Source organism: Aquarana catesbeiana, linkage group LG06 (genome assembly GCF_042186555.1).
Source record: "Aquarana catesbeiana isolate 2022-GZ linkage group LG06, ASM4218655v1, whole genome shotgun sequence".
Classification (NCBI taxonomy): Eukaryota; Metazoa; Chordata; class Amphibia; order Anura; family Ranidae; genus Aquarana; species Aquarana catesbeiana.
The window spans coordinates 83,208,501-83,227,129 of record NC_133329.1 but is presented as its reverse complement, the minus strand read 5'-3'; the positions used below and the strand labels follow the sequence as shown (position 1 = coordinate 83,227,129).

At 44.7% G+C, this 18,629-nt stretch overlaps 1 protein-coding gene across 1 annotated transcript in view; it reads left to right on the top strand.

The window, feature by feature from the left end:
• The window catches only part of PGAP6 (post-GPI attachment to proteins 6), a 116,909-nt gene extending 99,097 nt beyond the window's left edge, over positions 1–17,812 (top strand). Inside the window, exons 11-13 of the mRNA XM_073636328.1 lie at positions 1,164–1,310; positions 3,794–3,910; positions 7,319–17,812. Coding sequence (XP_073492429.1) covers positions 1,164–1,310; positions 3,794–3,910; positions 7,319–7,615 — 561 coding nt within the window. The 3' untranslated portion in view covers positions 7,616–17,812. The remainder of the gene's footprint in view (positions 1–1,163; positions 1,311–3,793; positions 3,911–7,318) is intronic.
• The last annotated feature ends 817 nt before the right edge of the window (positions 17,813–18,629 follow it).

Genomic DNA, 18,629 nt, shown 5'->3' with positions numbered 1-18,629 from the left:
TTTGCCATTCTGAAGCTTCCCTCCAACCACTTTGCATATTATTTTATATATACTGTGATTCTGTACTTGCCAAATATGCTGCAGAAATCTCCCTCCACTAAGTCTGACTGCAGCCATTTTAACTGTGGGCAGCTGAAGCTGCTGCCTGTTCACTTCCTGGATTTACACAGACACACACCTCCTGCTCTGCAGCTCTCATTGGCCCTCTTATGACTCATCACCCCCTCCCTTCCTGGCAAACTTTCACAAGATTGAGAGAGAGCTGTGCATGATGTCATAAGCCTAGACTAATGACCAGACAAGAAGCAGGAAGTAGGCTGTATAAAGTATTTACTGACAAAAAAAGTTTTACTATCCAAAGTTAAAACAACAACAAGGGCAGAAGATTTAATAGATAGAAAGATGAAAATATGACTGATTGTCCACTTTTATGATATTCTATATCAGTGATGGCGAACCTTGGCACTCCAGATGTTTTGGAACTACATTTCCCATGATGCTCAACTACAATGCAGAGTGCATGAGCATCATGGGAAATGTAGTTCCAAAACATCTGGAGTGCCAAGGTTCACCATCACTGTTCTAAGGGCAGAAGGTTTTGTATCTTGGTACATTCTGTGCATTAAGTTTCAAAACCTTCTGTGTGCAGCAGCCCCCCTAATACCTGAGCCCCATCTTGATCCAGTGATGTTGCACGAGAGACTCGGCTGTCTTCTCCTGATTGGCTAAGACGCACAGCAGGCGCCATTGGACCCCACTGCTGTCAATCAAAGTCAGTGAGCCAATGAGGGGAGAGAGGGGGCAGGGCTGAGCCATGGCTCTGTGTCTGAATGGACACAGAGAGCGGCGGCTGGGGTGCCCCCATAGCAAGCTGCTTGCTGTGGGGGAAGGAGGGAGGGGCAGGGGGATCAGGGTTGCTCTGTGCAAAATTACTGCACAGAGTATGTAGGTATAACATGTTTGTTATTTTTAAACAAAAAAAAAGACTTTAGTATCTCATTGTAAATGTAATTGTCAGTGCTATAGAGATTTCACAAGATGTTTTTCATATTTTCTTCATGTGCAATATTGCGCCCCTGCCCTGTGTACGCCCTAGGCGTCTGCTGTTCCTGCCTCACCTAATTCCATCTGTGGTCATGCAACGTTCCGCTTTGATCTTTCAGTTCTATCACGCCTGCGATCAGCCCGGAGTGACTGTCATGTGTATCATGGACTACGACACGCTACAGTTCTGCGACTTCTTTGGTTCTGTCGTCGCCATCTGGGTGACCATCCTGTGTATGGCCAGGCTAAAAAAGCCAGTTAAATATGTAAGTAGTAAATAAATGGTCTTTTGTGTGTACGACTCCTGAGATGTAAGATATTGGTTTTGGGTTAATTTTTTTTTTTTCTTTTAGAAGCCCAATTAAAGCTTTCATTTTTATCACCGCAATGCAGTTCTATACAGTATTCGGTGTTTGAGTCTTAGACTTTTTAATGTAGTGTTGTGCTGCCCTCTGCTGGCAGCACTCTGAAGAGACACTCAATCCATAACTCCGCTCTACCAGAACCTGCACTGAAGGTTCCGATTCACAAACCCGCTCACTGCAGCCATCGATAAGCCTTAAGACAGAACTCCCCCATTTAACCCACAACCTATCTTTCTCGCGCCCCCCCCGCCCCCAGTAATTTTTTTATTAAAAAAAAAAATAGTGTGTATATATATATATATATATACACACACACTTTTTTTTTTTTTTTTTTTTTTTTTTTTTCTGAAGTCCTCTGGCCAGTCCAGTGACGACATGGCACTCACATAATGACGTGTGAGCTCAGCTTAGTCCTGGAGTACTGTGAGTCCAATCTCCATGATCATGTGCCCCCCTCGGTGGTGTAAATGAAGAGCTGGGCTCACAGGAACTTGGCAAAATTACCCAAAGAGGACTCAAGGAGGAAGTTGAGGACAGCGCTAAGTACCGAGGATAAGTCAAATTATTTTTTTCATATACAGGAAATTTGGGGAGGGGGGGGGTGTTAATTAAAAAAAAAAAAGTTGTATTTCTTCTTTAACTGCTCTTGGGGACAGGCATGCTGTACGTTTTGGTGTCAATGCTGACCTCTGCTTCTGAAAATGCTGTTTGGCTGTAATAATCCATCTGATTCACCGGCTTGACCCAAGGATGCAGATCCCCGGCTTTACTTGCTGGCTGCAAGCTTATTCTGGGTCACTAAAACTACATTCACACCTGACCGTGGCGTTTTTAAGGTTTTGAGAGTTTGTATGTGCGTTTTTGAGTGGGTTTTTTTTTTCCTTTTTTTTTAAGCATTTTTGAGCTTTGGTGTTTTTTTTAATTAGCGAAATTAGACAAACGTTTCATCGTTTGTTGCTATGTTTTTCAGCTTTTTTTTATCTGCTTTTACTGATTTTTTTTTTTTTTAGGTTAGGGGTTAATTTTATTTATTATTTATTTTCTTAAGTTAGGGGTTAATATTCCGGTTAGTATTGTGGTTAGGAATAGGGTTAACGGTTGGGGTTAGAGGGGTTTTTTTTAGGTTATTTTTTTTTGTTTTTTATTTAAAAAAAAAAAATGTGTTTTTTGTCAGGGGTTAAAGAATTAGGGTTTAAAGGTTAGGGGTTAATTTATTTGTTTACTTATTATTTATTTTGTTAGGTTAGGGGTTAAAGGGGTTGTAAATGTTCCTTTTTTTTTTTTTTAAATAACAAACATGCCATACTTCCCTACACTGTGCAGCTCGTTTTGCACAGAGTGGCCCCGATCCTCAACTTCTGGGGTCCCCTGGCGGCTGTCTCAGCTCCTCCCCGCATCAGCTAACCCCCGTTCTGGGGAGCGCTCTCCCAAGGGGGTTAGCTTGCGGGCGCGCTCCCGTGATACAGTCGGCGACAATAGCAGCTGACTGTATCACTCGGCCCCGCCCCCCATCATTGATTTGATTGACAACAGTGGGAGCCAATGGCTGCACTGCTATCAATCATCCAATGAATGAGCCGAGAAGCCAGCGCATTCACGATGCAGGACTTTCGAGGGCTCAGGTAAGTAAACGGGGGGGGGGGGGCTGGGGGGGCCTCTAATCGTCGGATGTTTTTTCACCTTGATGCAAGAATGCATTAAGGTGAAAAAACATGTACCTTTACAACCCCTTTAATATTAGGATTGGGGTTAACGGTTGAGGTTTTATTTGTTTGTTTTGTTTTTTTTTTGTTTGTTTTTTTAAGGGGTTCAGGGTTAGACTTTAAAGGTTAGGGTAGGGGGTTTATTTACTTATTTATTTTATGTTAGGGGTTAATATTAGGATTAGGATTGAGGTTAGTTAATGGTTGGGGTTAGAGTTTTTTTTATTTTATTATATATTTTTATTTTTCTTTATTGCATTTGTGCAGAAAAACGCTCAAAACGGCATGAAAAAAATGCACTAAAACTCTCGAATCAAGCATTTCCATGCATTTCTAAGGAACAAAAAATGCTGGAAAAACACCAATCTACCTGATTCAAGCTACAAAACAAGCTCCAGAGCTTCAGGTGACTTGGAGTGGAGATGTGAACCAACTTCATAGAGATTAATTGATACATTTTTTTTTTTTTTTTCTCCTCCAGCGTTTTGGAGCTTTGAGCATCAATCTACAAAACGCTGAGGCTTGAATGGGGGCCTAAGGAAGGGGGGGGTCACTAAGCTTTTTCACAAGGGGGTCAGCATCAGCGGCAGCCCCATATTTTTCCTATGAAAGCTTTCCTTTAAAAATATTGGTGTATATTGAATTATGTTCTCGGTGGAACAATGGTTCTTCCTGTTTCAGGTGCTCTTCATGCTGGGATCTCTATTGATCGCAATGTCTATGCAACTTGATCGGCGAGGAATTTGGAACATGTTGGGGCCATGTCTGTTCGCTCTGATAATCCTGATCATCGCTTGGGTAAGGGCAATGTGTGACCTACTAAAAGGTGTTTTTTTTTGTTTGTTTTTTTTAGTTGTTTTTTTTTTTTTTTCTTCTCATTTCCCCCTTTTTTTTTTTTTTAGTTCCTTTGCTTTTTTAAATTGCCTCTGCCACTTCTTTAAGCCTGTAACAGAAAAGGGTGAATACTTACTTGCTCCCCTATCTGCACCATTAATCCTAGCAGTATTGCAGACCCAACGCTGCCTGAAGAAGCTTCAACACTTCCGGGTGTGTCAGATACCTGGCACCCTTCTATGCCTTGTGGTTCCTCTTGCTGATCGCTATATAGCTGCAGGACAGAACAGCGATGTAAGGGTTTGGAAGGAGGAACCATAAGGCACAGCAGAGAAGGAGCCCTCCAACATAAGAGGAAATGTGTCCAATGTAGAAAAGTCTTTGGAAGCAGTAGAGAGCAAAGATCAGCAGCAGGGAAAATAAGCCGCCTTTTATTTCATTGTTACTTTTTTTTTTTCTTTTTTTTCTTCTTTCTTTTGTGTTTTCTTTGCCACAGATAGTTTTGAATTCCTCACCTTTTTGCTTTTATGTGGTGTATGTGTTTGTTTGTTTTTTTTGTTTTTTTGTTATATTCATCTGGATAAGGATAGATAGCAATTTGGCAGCTGTGTAATAGGACCACCAAAACAATGCAGAAGAGCTGCCAAACCCAAAGCATCATTTTTAAGTAATGACCCATTATTGATTAAAGATCTGTGTCCAGTGTCAGTGTCAATATATATATATTTTTTTAAGATTTAGATTTATCCAGCGCATGGCCTCACTACTTGTATAATCATCAACCTTGAACTTCTCTAAAAAAAGGAAGTCTGGTCTCGGGCTTTGCTGGCTGCATGCTTGTTCCAGTCATTCAGTTGATGAAATAAAGACCAAGCTGACAGCCTCAGAGAACTCCACCTTTTAAAGGAGATGTATGGCCAAAGCTCTTTAGGCCCTACTTTTCCTGTGGATCACAGGAGTGCACTTTGTTCTGCACTCATGTGACCCGTATTCAGCCGACAGTGGGCTAAAGTCTGCTGTCAGTTGACCTCACTCAGCCGGTCCATTTGGAGAGATCCTGACTTTAATGTTGGGATCCACCCAGATGCCTGATCGGCTGATGTCTCCACTTCTCAGCGAGCCGCTGAGAGCCTGAGCCAGCCCCTTTTGCCCCCTCCACAGTCCAGCGCTTCATTAAGCTCTGGAGGGGTAGAGCAGAGAGCCGGTGACTTGACGGTCACTGGCTCTCTGCTCACTGAAGACCAACAACTGAGCGCTCAGCGGTCTTTGATTGCTCAGTTCTTGGTCTAGCGACTGTTGGGGACCGATGCAGCATCAGATCGATGTTGCATCCACCTATGTGAGTAGGTAGGTTTGTTTTATTTAATTGCTGCACTAAAAAATGATCCCTTGCAGTGGGGCTGTGCCTGCGCTGCGAAAGTTATGTACCTGATCCGGCACTCCCCCACACTCTGGCAGTTGACTGTCCCTCATGTCTAGTACAGGGCTATGGATCCTGCTTTGGTCTTGATGATGTCAGGACCCTAGAGTGCTGGGGCATGCGGGAAAAGGAGCTGAAGGGAGAAGCAGGGGATCAGTTAAGGAAATCCTTTTTTTTTTTTTTTGTTCCACTAGACTGGTGGTCTCGAAACTGCGGCCCGGGGGCCAGATGGGGCCCTTTGCTCGCTTTTATCTGGCCCTTAGGTCACTATTTCATTCACTGACGCCAATGAAGGGCACAATTCCTCCCGAAGACATCAATGTACGAGGCACTATTCTTACTAATGACATCAATGATGAAGCACAGTTCCTAACAATGACACCAACAATGGGGCCCACTGACACCAATGATGGGGGGATTGTTTACTCCCACTAATGCTGGGACATTTTGTACTCCCAATGGCTACAGTCCAGCCCCATTAGTCTGAAGGACAGTTAACTGTCCCTTTTGTTTAATAGTTTGGAGACCCCTGCCTAGACCAAACTGAGCAATTATCCCTTACAGTGCAGGCACAGCCCCTCTAAAAGGAATAATTTTTTTACTTGAGCATTAAAAGGAATTACTATGAAGTTTGCAAGGAAAGATGAGTTGAATGTTTACATTATCCCCATATGTATCATCAGTTCCATTTCCACTCATATTACCGTGGTACAATTCAGGAAACGATGTTCCTCGCGATCCCTTAAAGCTAGAGCTTTTACCATAAACATCTGTGGAGGTGACCTCTGGTGGCGGTAGATGGAAGTACAGGCTGTCTGATCTTCCTTCTTTTCTGACAGTCCAAGTCTTTTCCCTAATGAACAAACTGGGAAAAAAAGGAACTTTTATTCAAGAACTTTTCATAACCGTATGTAGTGACTCTGCCTTGGCCACTCCACTTTCCATCACACAGTAAGACCCCTTTCACAGTGGGGCGTTTTTCAGGCTTTCGGGCTAAAAATAGCACCTGTAAAGTGCCTGAAAAACGCCACCCTGCCGTCCCAGTGTGAAAGCCAGAGTGCTTTCACACTGCGGCGATGCGCTGGCAGGACGTTAAAAAAAGTCCTGCAAGCAGCATCCTTGGAGCGGTGTTTAAACGGCTCCTCCACCACTCCTGCCCATTGAAATGAATGGGCACTGCTGCCGAAGCGCCTGCAAATCGCTTTGGCAGTGGCGCTACACAGGCGCATTTAACCCTTTATTCGGCCGCTGGCGGGGGTTAAATGCACCCCACGAATAGCGCCGCTAAAATGATGAAAAAGCGCTGCTAAAACTTGTGGCGTTTTACCGTCAATGCCTGCCCCTACCAGTGTGAAAGGTGTCAAACCGTGTCCATAATTTGCAACAGGCATTACTTGACCACTTGGCGCTCGCCCACAGTACTTTGACTGAGAGCAGGCGGCAGCTGCAGGCACTGCGACATACCAATACGTCGCGGTGCACACGCGCACTTACGCACCCCCTAGGGTATGCAGTGGTGCGATCCCGTGACAGCTGTGTCCAGCGGATACAGTGAATTACTGTGCTTGGTACCTGGCCACTGTGAGTGGCCGGGGGTATCGTGATTGCTATGATTGGTCATAGAGATCACATGATTACAATGTAAACAAAACAGTAATGAATGGATTCCATTCACGACGGTTTTGCTTACTATTGTAATGCTGTGATTGGCCCACAGCTATCACATGGTACCTGGGTCAATCGCAGCACCCTGTACCTTGTAATTAGCTGTACCCAAGCACAGTTCACAATAGTAAGCAGGCTGTCATAAATGAAAGCCATTTATGACAGCTAAAACTGTGATCACTGTTATAAGCAATAATGGTGTAAAAAAAAAAAAAAAAAGATAACAGAATAGCCGCCCTACCACCAACTCTACCCTGAAATCCTTCCTCTGTTTTTTTCCATTGCAGACCTGGAGAGGAGTCCGTCGTCGTCACTGTTACCCTCCAAGCTGGCAGCGATGGGTCTTCTTCCTATTACCTGGAGTAGCCCTGGCCTTGACGGCCATTTCAGTCTACGTCTTTGCCGAGACCAACGCCAACTACTACTACACCCACAGCCTGTGGCACGTCATGGTGGCCGCTAGTGTGGCATTCCTGCTGCCGCCCCGGGAAAGAAACGCAAAATCGTGGAAGTGGTCGCAAATGCTGGACTGCGGATACAAGATCTGTAAAGAGGACAGGGAGGAGTTGTATGTGGTCACATGACCCCCCCCCCCCCCTTTTTTTTTTTTTGCTAAATTCCAAACATTGATGCCAGTCACTTTAAATGAGTGCTTTTGCACTTTAATCACTGTTTTTTTTCTTTTGTGTTTTATAGTAGAGCGGTGCAAAAATATATAAAGGGGGAAAAAAAAACACAACACAGGGAATTGACGTACTTTCTATTTAATACAAACTCTGTTGGAAGAAGGCCACTATCCAGTTTTATTCTTAACCTCCGTGAGGGAATAGAGACTGCAAAGTTCTGATTTTCCAGATCAACTGAGAATTTTCTTCTCTGGTTTATGGAGATCGGTGCTGGAGAACCTTCTGTGAATTGCACACAACTCCATACAGAACACTGTTATTTATTTTTACGTTATTATTTTTTTTTTTTGGCATTCTGTCTTTCTTGTACTTTTATGCAATTAAATATTTTAAGGACCTAAAGCTGAATTCCTGGGACACGGTTAAATCCACCATTGAAACATTAAATGGGAGCTGGTTTTCCTGCCAAAGGATTTGTGATTCTGTCCAGCAAATCTTGAGATTTCCCGGCGCCACTACACTGAGAACCGAGCGATCGAACACCGTTGATGGCTCGTTTCTCACAGCTCCTTGAGCAGAGAGCTGCTGGCTGTCGATCAGCATCTCTCCTCTCTGCTCCTCCATGCTCACTGGTGTGCTGGGCTGTGGAGGGGCAGGGAGCGGCCATCTCAGGCTCTCAGCAGTTCGCTAAGAGGCTGAGATGGATATCAGTCCAGGCACTTTGCGGATCTCGACTTCCATTGTTGGGATAATGGACTGATTTCTGTGACGTCAGCAGAAAGCACACATCAGTCCGCTCTCTGCTGAAAACTGGTCACAGGAGTGCAAAAATAATTGCACTCCTGTGACCCATAGGAGAAGCCCAGCCAAACAAGCTTAGGCTGGACTTCTCCTTTTAACCCAGCCAATCCAGACAGCATTGCTGATGACCTAACTTTTCTCTGCTGCAGTTTAGTGACGTAGCCTGGTCGCCTTTCCACCCACAGTTTGTGATTCTGTCCAGCAAATCTTGAGATTAACTTAGCCAATCCAGATAACTTTGCTGGTGACCTGACTTTTCTTTGCTGCAGTTTAGTGACGCAGCCTGATTACCTCTCTGGTCACAGTTTGTGATTCTGTCCAGCAAATCTTGAGATTTAACTCAGCCAAGCCAGACAGCATTACTGGCTACCTGACTTTTCTCTGCTGCAGTTTAGTGACGTTAGCCTGGTCACCTCTCCACCACAGTCTGTGATTGGATAGCCAAAGCAGTATGTAAACAATTAAAGTGCCACAGGTATATACCGAGTCCAGTAAAAGTTTATTTATCTTGACAACAGGTATAGCCAACATGTTGTGGGCATTCAACTCCTCCTTCATCAGGGCTTGAGTGCCGACACTTATGGGGATATACGGGACAGTAAGGCTTAGCGTAATATCAATATTCTTGGATTAGGTTGTCAGACTGGTGTCATGACTTTATGCTGATCCTTGTCTCCTAAGGGCTCAGTCATACTAGCAGTTGTGTTTTAAAAGCCCCCAACAGCTCCCCTGTAGCTGCGGAGGCTGTGGCCGGGGTTGTACACATGCCTGAACCACAGGAGGAATTATACCCCCTGTTGCTTTTGGTGGGTGTAGCACCAGCCGAGCATGACACATGATGGGGCCGCTCAGCAACTGCGTGCAATGCATGTGGTTGCAGCATACTAGTGTGGACTTCAGGGGGTAAAACCTGCAGTGAAGGGGCGATTACAATACCTCCTCACTGCCTGTCAAATGCTCTCTGATGAGCAACCTGAATGCAGATCACTCTTCAGAGAGCAATGCAAGTGTGAAGGAGCCCTAAAAGTAATGTCTCATATCCCAGCTCTCAATCCCTGATGAAGGGGTAATTGCGAACGCATTAAACACGTAGATCGTACTCTCTGACCTGCTGTCAAGCTAAATAAACTTTTTACTGGATGTGGTATATACCAGTGGTGCCCTCCTCCTTTTTATATACCATTTTGACCACTCCATGGACTCTTAAAGATACCCGAGCTGACAGAACTGCCTTTCCATATACCCAGTGAAGTTACTGGCCTCAGGTGATACAGAGATGAAACAAATCCTCCTACATAAGTTGTACCTGTTAATCTATAGTCACGTGTCCCCTACATCCTTTTTAAAGTGCAGAACTTACACAAGATCTCTCAGCTCTGAAAAGCAGGGGGGCGGAGAGCTGAAATTACACTCTGCGGAGCTCAGTGAGGAAAGCTCTAAGAGCTGATTGGAGGGAAGAGACACACCCCCCCCCCCCCCTTTCACACAGGAACAGAGCTAAGGCTGTCAATTTTCTGGGGCTCCTTCCCCTGCCACCATTTTTCTCTTGGTGTCAGGAAAACTTGTCAGAAGGGATTCATGCTGATAGCAGCGAAACGAAGCAGCAGACAGAAATGACACTTAGTGCTCCGGATTGAGACAAGTACACACTATAGAGGGATATGCTTTATTCATATTTCATGTCCTGAGGGTTACAACCACTTTGAGCTAATCTGCACCTATCATCAGGTCCAGCACTTCACCAATACGCCGCTTAACACTTGTGATTGGGTAGTGGAAGAACAGCGGGAGATGGATGAGGCCATTTCTCGGATTTCTCTTCCTTTTAAAGTACACGTCCAATCTGTAATTAAATATCCCATCAGCACCCCTCCTTAGCCCACTAATGCACAAAGCTCTCCCCTCCCCCAGGCCAGCCCATGGCTATGCCACCCTGCACATGAGTGCAGCCCAGAGGCGTAACTAGAACCTTCAGGGCCCCCGGTGCAAAAAAACATGAAGGGACCCCCCCCCACACTCCGAGCCTGGGGCCCCTTTACTCCCTTGACATGTTGCCAACCCCAGATGACCTCCCTGTGGCTGAACGGGCGGCGGGCGGGCCCCTCCACAGTGGCAGAATGGGCAGGCGGGCCCTTGCCACAGTGGCGGAACTCCTTGGCTCTGATGCAAGTGCGACTGCTGCGACCCTGGAAGTTCCGACACTGGTCAGCTGATTGGCACCATGTGCCAACCCTACCTTGCCAGTCAGAGAGTCAGCGTATTACAAGGAGATATTATAAAGACAGATTCCAGTACTCCTGCTAGTTTTATTTCTTTTATTGAATATATAACCACATTCATTTGGTGGTTTTTACACTGGCCTGGAGTTCAGCTTTAAGAAAAAAAAAAAATAGCTTTTTGGCTGCATGTCTTGATGCCTTAATTGGATAATTAGATTCAGTGACCACTGAATGTGCAGAAATCGAATCTGATATGCATGAGCGAAATCCAGATGATCCAAATGATTGGAGGTGCAAAGTAATAATTTTATTTTTTTTAATTTCAGAAACGATGCAATAAGATGCGGGAGGGACTCCGGTCGGGTGGCGGGGTCGTTTGACATGATTAAAGAACTCTGAGAACTGTTGACATTTCTTATAAGGATATTTTATTTAGATATAAAGAAAAAAAACCTCAACTCCAGGAGTGCAGATGAATTGGCTTTTTAATGGACACATTTCATAGCTGAACTGGTCTGAACCAGCATACAAATGAAGGTACCATGATGCCGTGGGAGCTTTCCCTGTCCTGCTCCTGCAGAAGCTGAGCTGTCAGGAGGGTGAGCACAGACGTTATAAGGCCTCTTGCACATGCACACCGCAGTTTTAGGCATTTAAGCATTTTTTTTATTTACTGACCTAAAAGCAGCCCATTGTTTTTAATGGACCTGTACACACAGGCGAGTAAATGTGCGCTGCCTATAGATCAGTAAAAAATGAAATACAAAAATCATTGCTGGACAGTATTTTACGCATTGATTACTTTTTATTTATTTCAGGTACTTCTATAGCGCCGTCAATTTACGCAGCGCTTTACACATATATTGCACATTCACTTCAGTCCCTGCCCGCAAGGAGCTTACAATCTAAGATCTCTAACTCGCATTCATACATATATTGGGGCCAATTTGGACAGGAGACAATTAACCTACCAGAGTGTGGGAGGAAACCCCCGCAGGCGCACGGAGAACATGCAAACTCCAGGCAGGTATTGCCGTGGTTGAGATTTGAACAGACGACCCTAGTACTTATGCACAAATATGCACACATATTTGCGTACGACACAACCCAAGAAAAGCTAAAATAAATTTTACACACATGTATGCTAGAGCTGCGTGATTCATCGTTAAAAAAAAAATCACAACCTCGATTCAACCCCAATCACGATCTTAATCCAGCATTTCCACGATTCATGTAACAAGTGCAGAGCCGTTCTCTGCTCACAGCTGTCAAAAATGTTTATCAACAACATTGCTCAGCGCTGAAAGAGAGAAAAAAAAACATTTGTATTTTCTCTTCTTTTAGAGATCAAAGGGATGAACTTCGGCCTCTAAATGAGGTAATTTTAACCACTTAAAGTGGAGTTCCACCCAAAAGTGGAACTCTCGTTTATATGCTTCCTCATTTGGCACCTTTGGGGGGGGGGCATGTTTTTTACAGGTCACCTTCCCCACTTCCGGAGACGGGCCGCGGCCCAATCTCCTGGAAATTCAGCCCCCCTCCTCCTTCTCCACCACCAGGCCAATTAGAAAGCGCAGCGTGCTTCGCACATGCGCAGTAGGGAACCAGGAAAGAAGCCGAAAGTCTTCACTGCCTGGTTCTCTTACAAGGAAAGTGGTGGTGGCAGCACCTGGGAGTCGATCCGAAGATCGGTTGGGGTGCCGACATCGTGGGCTCCCCAGATAGGTAAGTGCCCTAATATTAAAAGTCAGCAGCTATAGTATATGTAGCTGTTGACTTTTTTTTTTAACCCAGGCTGGACCTCCTCTTAAAGACCTAGGCTATTTCTGACACTTGTTGCTTACAATCAGTATTTTTTGCTTTTAAAATTATTTGGAACCCCCAAATGTTAGATAGATATGGATTATATATATTATACTTCATGACTTGTATAACGCCAACAGTTTACGCAGCGCTTTACAATATAATATTGAGAAGGGACAGCACAATTACAGTACAATACAGAAGGGACAGGAGCGCCCTGCTCATACAATTAATTAAAAAAAAAAAACAAAAGGAAAAGCTAAAGTTAGCACAATTTTTGTGTATAATAGGAAAGATGATGTTAAGCTGAGAATCGTGATCTTTATTCTAAGCAAAAAATCTTGACTCGTGCAGCTCTAATGTAGGCATACACGCAAAAACGCACAAATACACATAGTTATTATTAAGCCAATTTTCTGCCATGAATCTGATGTTCATACATCAGTGCCATGTGCAAGCAGGGGTTCCTGGACACAGTACTGATGTAGTGCTATCAGATATTCCTGGCAGAAAGTTCTTGTGTCAAAACGTGAGGATGGGCTGTATAGTACATGCGTAAATGCGTGTTTGTGTACACAGTTTAAAAACCCTTTTAGCTTTTTATTTTTTATTTTTTTTTTTTTTTAATCGAGGGGGTGTGGTTTACCTGCATTATATAACTGACCCGCAACAGAGTTTTTTTTTTTTTGTTGTTGTTGGTTTTTTTTTTTTTTTTTTTTTTTTGTGGCTGGGTTCACACTATCTTCGCATGCGGCTCACAGCAGGCGTCACTGTTTCAGGTCTGAATTTGGACCTGAAACAGACCAATAGACGCACAAGAAATCCTGGGGTGACATATTCTTTAAGAACAATGGGCTGCATTTAGGCCAGTATAAAAAAAAAAAAAGCCTAAATGCCTAAAAAACGTGACATCCATGTGCAAGAGCCCCTTGGTGTACTTTAGATTTGGATTATATCAAGAGCTGTTCTAGTATTGCAGGGAAAGTGAGTGAACCCATGTGCCCGTTATGTTTTTGGGGTTTAGCAGCTCCTCATTTTAAAGCCTCCTGTATTCTAATGACACCGGAGTTGTTTCTTGAAAGCTAATTTGTGGTTATGCTTAAACTGGTGCTACCTTTGCAGTGTCCGTGCTTTCAGGGGTCCTCATAGGGGCACTTTAAATTTCCTATACACCAAGCTACTCTGCTCAAAAGCCCCCCTCCTCACCTTTTTAGTGAGGCCTCCCATCCACAGTGGTCCTATAGCAATGGATGGAAGGTGGGAACGCCCAGGCAGGGATTGCAGGAGCTTGTGGCCATTTGTATATGAGCTCCCTAGTTTTCAGTACTGTAAACTTGCATAAGCCCACGGAGCGCCACTCCAAGTGCTGATGACGGTGTTCAAGTGATCCACGGGTGAATAGGGTGCTGGAGTAAGAATGCTCCATCCAAAAAGCGCTGTAATTACAATTAAGGAATGCCACATACTGACAGCTCTGAGTGTACAAGATGTGAGGAGCTGTAAAAACAGCCCTCAACTCCGGCTCCCAATAGCCACACCACCGACGTGTTTCGCCCAAGTGTGCTGTTGTTGTGCGGCATTCCTTTAATGTCTACTAGTTTTCTGCACATTTCACAAAACCTGATGTGATGGTAGCTGCTTTGCCAAATAGTCAACTATTTTATATGGTTTGTATAGACACAGGTTCACTTTAAAGGGTCCATCCGCTTACAAATTAGATTTCAGTTATGGAGTTTGGTCAACTGCTGCCACCTTGTCTCTCTCGGGGGGGTCCAGAAATGAGCTCTTCTTATGAGGCTTCTTTAAGACGGGTAATAAGGCTGCTGTGTTCTGGTGAGGCTAAAATCGACATCTGGATGGCCATATGCAAATTAGAGGTTAAGCCCGGGTTCGGACCCCAGTGCAACTTCAGAACAACTTACATGCGACTTCTTTAATAGAAGTTAATGTAAGTCGGACCAAAAGTAGTACAGGAACCTTTTTCTAAGTCAGAGCGACTCGAGTCTCGCTGATTTAGAACAGCTCCATTGCACAGAATAGGGTCCGACTTTTGATGCGACAAGTGCTCCAAAGTCGGAGTGATTGTCACATCAGTGTGAACCGGGCCTTAGTTGTGGTCAGAATCACCGGCCCTGGACGCAAACTATTTTCATCTAGGGCCAGTTTAGAGATCCAAATCGTAGCAAGTGGCATCAGCTATTGATTAGTACATGGGGCAAATCTGACTGCGGCTGTTCACACATAACCTTTGCATCGGACCAGTTTTTCATTTGCTTGCTGCCAGTCTAGTAGAACGGAGTATAGCTTCCCCTCCGCCGCTGCATTCATCATCATCTAAAGTGAATGAAAGGGTATCAGAACCCAAAAATTTAATGTATTGCGGCTTACCAGTCCTTAGGTGTGGGGCAACTGCTTTCATTTTAATTCTCTTGGGCTTTTTTGCCTTTTATTTTCACCTGACAAACCTGCAACTAACACAATTTTAACTTGATGGCTACGCTCATTTCTCCACTGTATCTATGAAGGGTGCCTGGATTGTGACACAGACTGCACTTCTAATATGCAGGAAATTTGTCCACCACACTTAAGCCCTGCGTATTGGGTCATCACCATGGTTGGCTAGGTGCAGAAGCCAGACGGTGGTCCGTCATCGCCCCAAACTAATTAAAGATTTTTTGTTGCGGCCAAGTAATGTAAGACCCCATCCAGGACCTCCTTTTCACCCAAAACTGGGCTTAACCCCGTGTGGCCTGCATGACACATGTGCCGCTGCAAAAGGTGGACTTTAATGCCCACAGGCAGCACATAAGCATTGCCAAGCGGCCAATTTTTCTGTGTTGAGAGCGCGCTTCCAGCACAGAGACTAGGCTGTCAAAGGGACTAGAAATTGGTATCCGGCAGGACCGGCTCCCTATCATGTGACCTCCAACCACAGTGGTCACATGATCGCCAATCCTTTCTGTCCCCCAGGCATTTAGGATTTTTTGAAGGGACACCAGGGCAGGAAGGGGTTAATCATAGTCTCCACAACTGTGACCACGGTGAAACGCGTTAGCGGAGAAGGTGGTCCCAAATAGGGCTCTTGTGTTGCTAATCCAGAACAATAACACTTCATTTATGAAGGATTTCATGGCATGCTGTCACCTTCTTTTCATTGGACTTCAAGCATGTCTGGTGTCTGCCTTGGTTCATCTCCATGACCTGGTGGGTTGATGGGTCTAGTAGTTTAAACAACAAATAGAAGATTCTTTGTGATTTCTGTTAAAGTAGTTATAAACCCTTCCATATACCCAGTGAAGGGACTATTCTCAGGTGATACACAGAGATTAAACAAATCCTCCTGCATAAGTTGTACCTGTTTATCTGCAGTCTCCTCTTTTCTACAGCCCTTCAAAGTGCAGAATTTTAAAGCTGCTGAAAAAAGGAAGCGGAGAGCTGAAGTTGCACTCCGCAGAGCTTATAGAGCTGATTGGAGGGAAGGGACACACCCACCTCCACACAGAAACAGAGCCGAAGCTGTCAATCAGCTGGAGGCCCCTCCCCTGTCACCATTTTTCTCCTGGTGTCAGGAAAACATGTCAGAAGTGACTCATACTGATAGCAGAGGAAGGAAGCAGCAGACAGAAACGTCTTAGTGCTCTGGATTGAGACATGTACACATTATAGAGGAATCTACTTTGTTCATATTTCATGTCTGAGGTTTACAACCACTTTAAGCTCACAGGATATGACAAGAACACTATATTTCAGGCAGGATCAACAGGCGTTGTTCTGTATTTGCTGAAAATGTTCTTGGTCGGAAAAAAGAAAACGAATGCAGCCACCACATCTATAGCCTGGGAAGCTGTAATATATTAGTTTTGTTACTGGGCTTAGATACACTCTAAGTCTGGGTTCACACTAGAGTCGGGTGCGTCTCCCAGCAGGAGTCCGGTGCGTCTCTATTTAACGTATCAGGTCCCATTTCAGCCCAAATTTTGGGCTGAATTCGGACCTGAAACGGACCAAAAGACTCACAGGACTCCTGTGCAATTGGAACCTGAGCCGCTGTGAAGATGTGTGAACCGGCATCATAGAGAGCTGGTCACAATTTCCTGCTATGCGAATTGGATGCGGTGAAACCCTCATCCAATTCGCAATAGTTTGAACCCAGCCTTAAGCCACACTGTAATGATCACAGTAGGTGTGCAGACCTTGGAGCCTAAACTACCAACCACTGAAATCTCATTATTGGCTGGAACAGCCCTTCTAAATGTTTTTATTCAGAATTTCCTCATTGAAATGATGAAGTCCAGTGACCGGTAGCAGCCAGTCAGCGGATTTACATTTAAAGTATAACTAAAGGCAAAACTTTCTTTTTTATTTTTGGATAGAGTGGCGAGGGATTAGAACCCTTGTTGGGTGTTCTATTGCTGCCTGTGCTCCCATTTGGGAAATCATCCTATTTGTTCTGGTGACTTATCAGTGAATATGAAATAAAGCCCCAAATTTCGGGTTGTCACCATCAACAGTCACCATCAGCAACCACCGTCAACAGAAAAAGATGGAAAATCTTCCAAGGGGGACACTAGTTCTCAGCTGTCCCCAGCAGCGTGGAAGGCAACCCTCCCACAAACCTGGGGGTGTTTGCAGCCTGTCACCTTGAGAGGGGGGGGCTGCAGCTTGTAATCTCAGGGGGTGTAGTGTTGGGGCTGCAGCTTATGGGGGGTGGGTGCAGCTGGGGTCCCACCAGTGCTCTATGAGATCCAGTTCTCCTCTCTCCCATTCTCCTCCTTTAAGACCATAGAGAGGGATAGGAGGAGTGGTGCTGGGAGAGGGGGAGCAGGCGCCCTCTGGTGGTTAGAGGGTGGCAGTGCAGGTTGTGCTGCTCCTCTCTGCCTACTGCCAACCCCCAGCAGGTTAAGAACTGGCACCGGTCTGTGGCCCGGGGGTTGGTGACCCCTGCTAATTTTGGTGACAACCAGGGATTCCCTTACTTTGGAGGGATTACCTCTCGCTTCCTATTTTGGCGATAGAACAGGAAGTGAAGGGAAGTCTCCCCAGTGGGATGCAGATGACAAAAAAACGGATGGGGTTATATCCCTCCCTTTATACAAAATGGAGAATAAAAAAGTTTTGCCTTTGGTTCTACTGTAAAGTGTGGTCGGAATAATAAAATCTGGTTGCAATGAGTGTGGATTGTATCTTCTTCAACGCTGAACCATAGACCTTTGAGCAATATGGGAGTAATACATAAAGCAAGTTCTATGATGTGTTTTGTTTTTTTTACTTGAAACTTTGCAATTGAGTCTTTTCAAATTCAACCAAAGAATAAAGAATTGAAAATACTGCACAGAGTCTTTGTTGTGTTGTCCTGTCCCGTGGATCCATTATAAAGCGTCCTTCACCTCTGTACCTTGTGGGTGCGTTGTATGCATGGAGTATGTTTCCATTAAATCTGACCTCCAGCCTTCCCTTCAGTCTTGCACAGTTGTACAGGTTCCTCTCCTGGACTGAAACTGCTTACTCTGGTTTCACTGCACACTGTGAGCTTCTCACAATGTGCACTAGAAGCGGCAGCAAGTTAGAGACTGCCTCATTTCCTAGCCAGCCTGACTGTCCCTGGTCTTCACCCTTCATTCTTTATGTTTCAGTCCTTTCAATCATGGAGGTTCAGCATCACCTTCCACCAGTAGGGTTGCCACCTCATCCCTTTAAACCCGAACACATATTCATTACACAGGTTCTTTGGTTGATTAAGGTGGTAATCAAACTTACTTAGTGCCTTACCTGCATTCAATTAGCCACAGAACAGGTGTAATGAATATGTGTTCGGGTTTAAAGGGATGAGGTGGCAACTCTATCCACCAGCCATGATCTGCCGGGATCTGATCTGGCGATGACACCGGTTATCATAGAGCTGGCCATGGACCAGACGGTCCCCGGCCATCTTTATGGACCTGGAGGCTGGATGCGACGTCATGACATCACTTCCGGTCCTGGCAAATGTAAACGCCTGAAATATTTTTTTTTTGTTCTGGAAAGCATGAGATCAATATGGTGTTTTTTGTTTTTTTTTATCTCATGTTTTCTAGGGTACAGGAGATATCTGGTGTCCTTTTAGACCTCAGATGTCTCCATAAAGGGAACCTGTCAGGCTTTATTTCTCT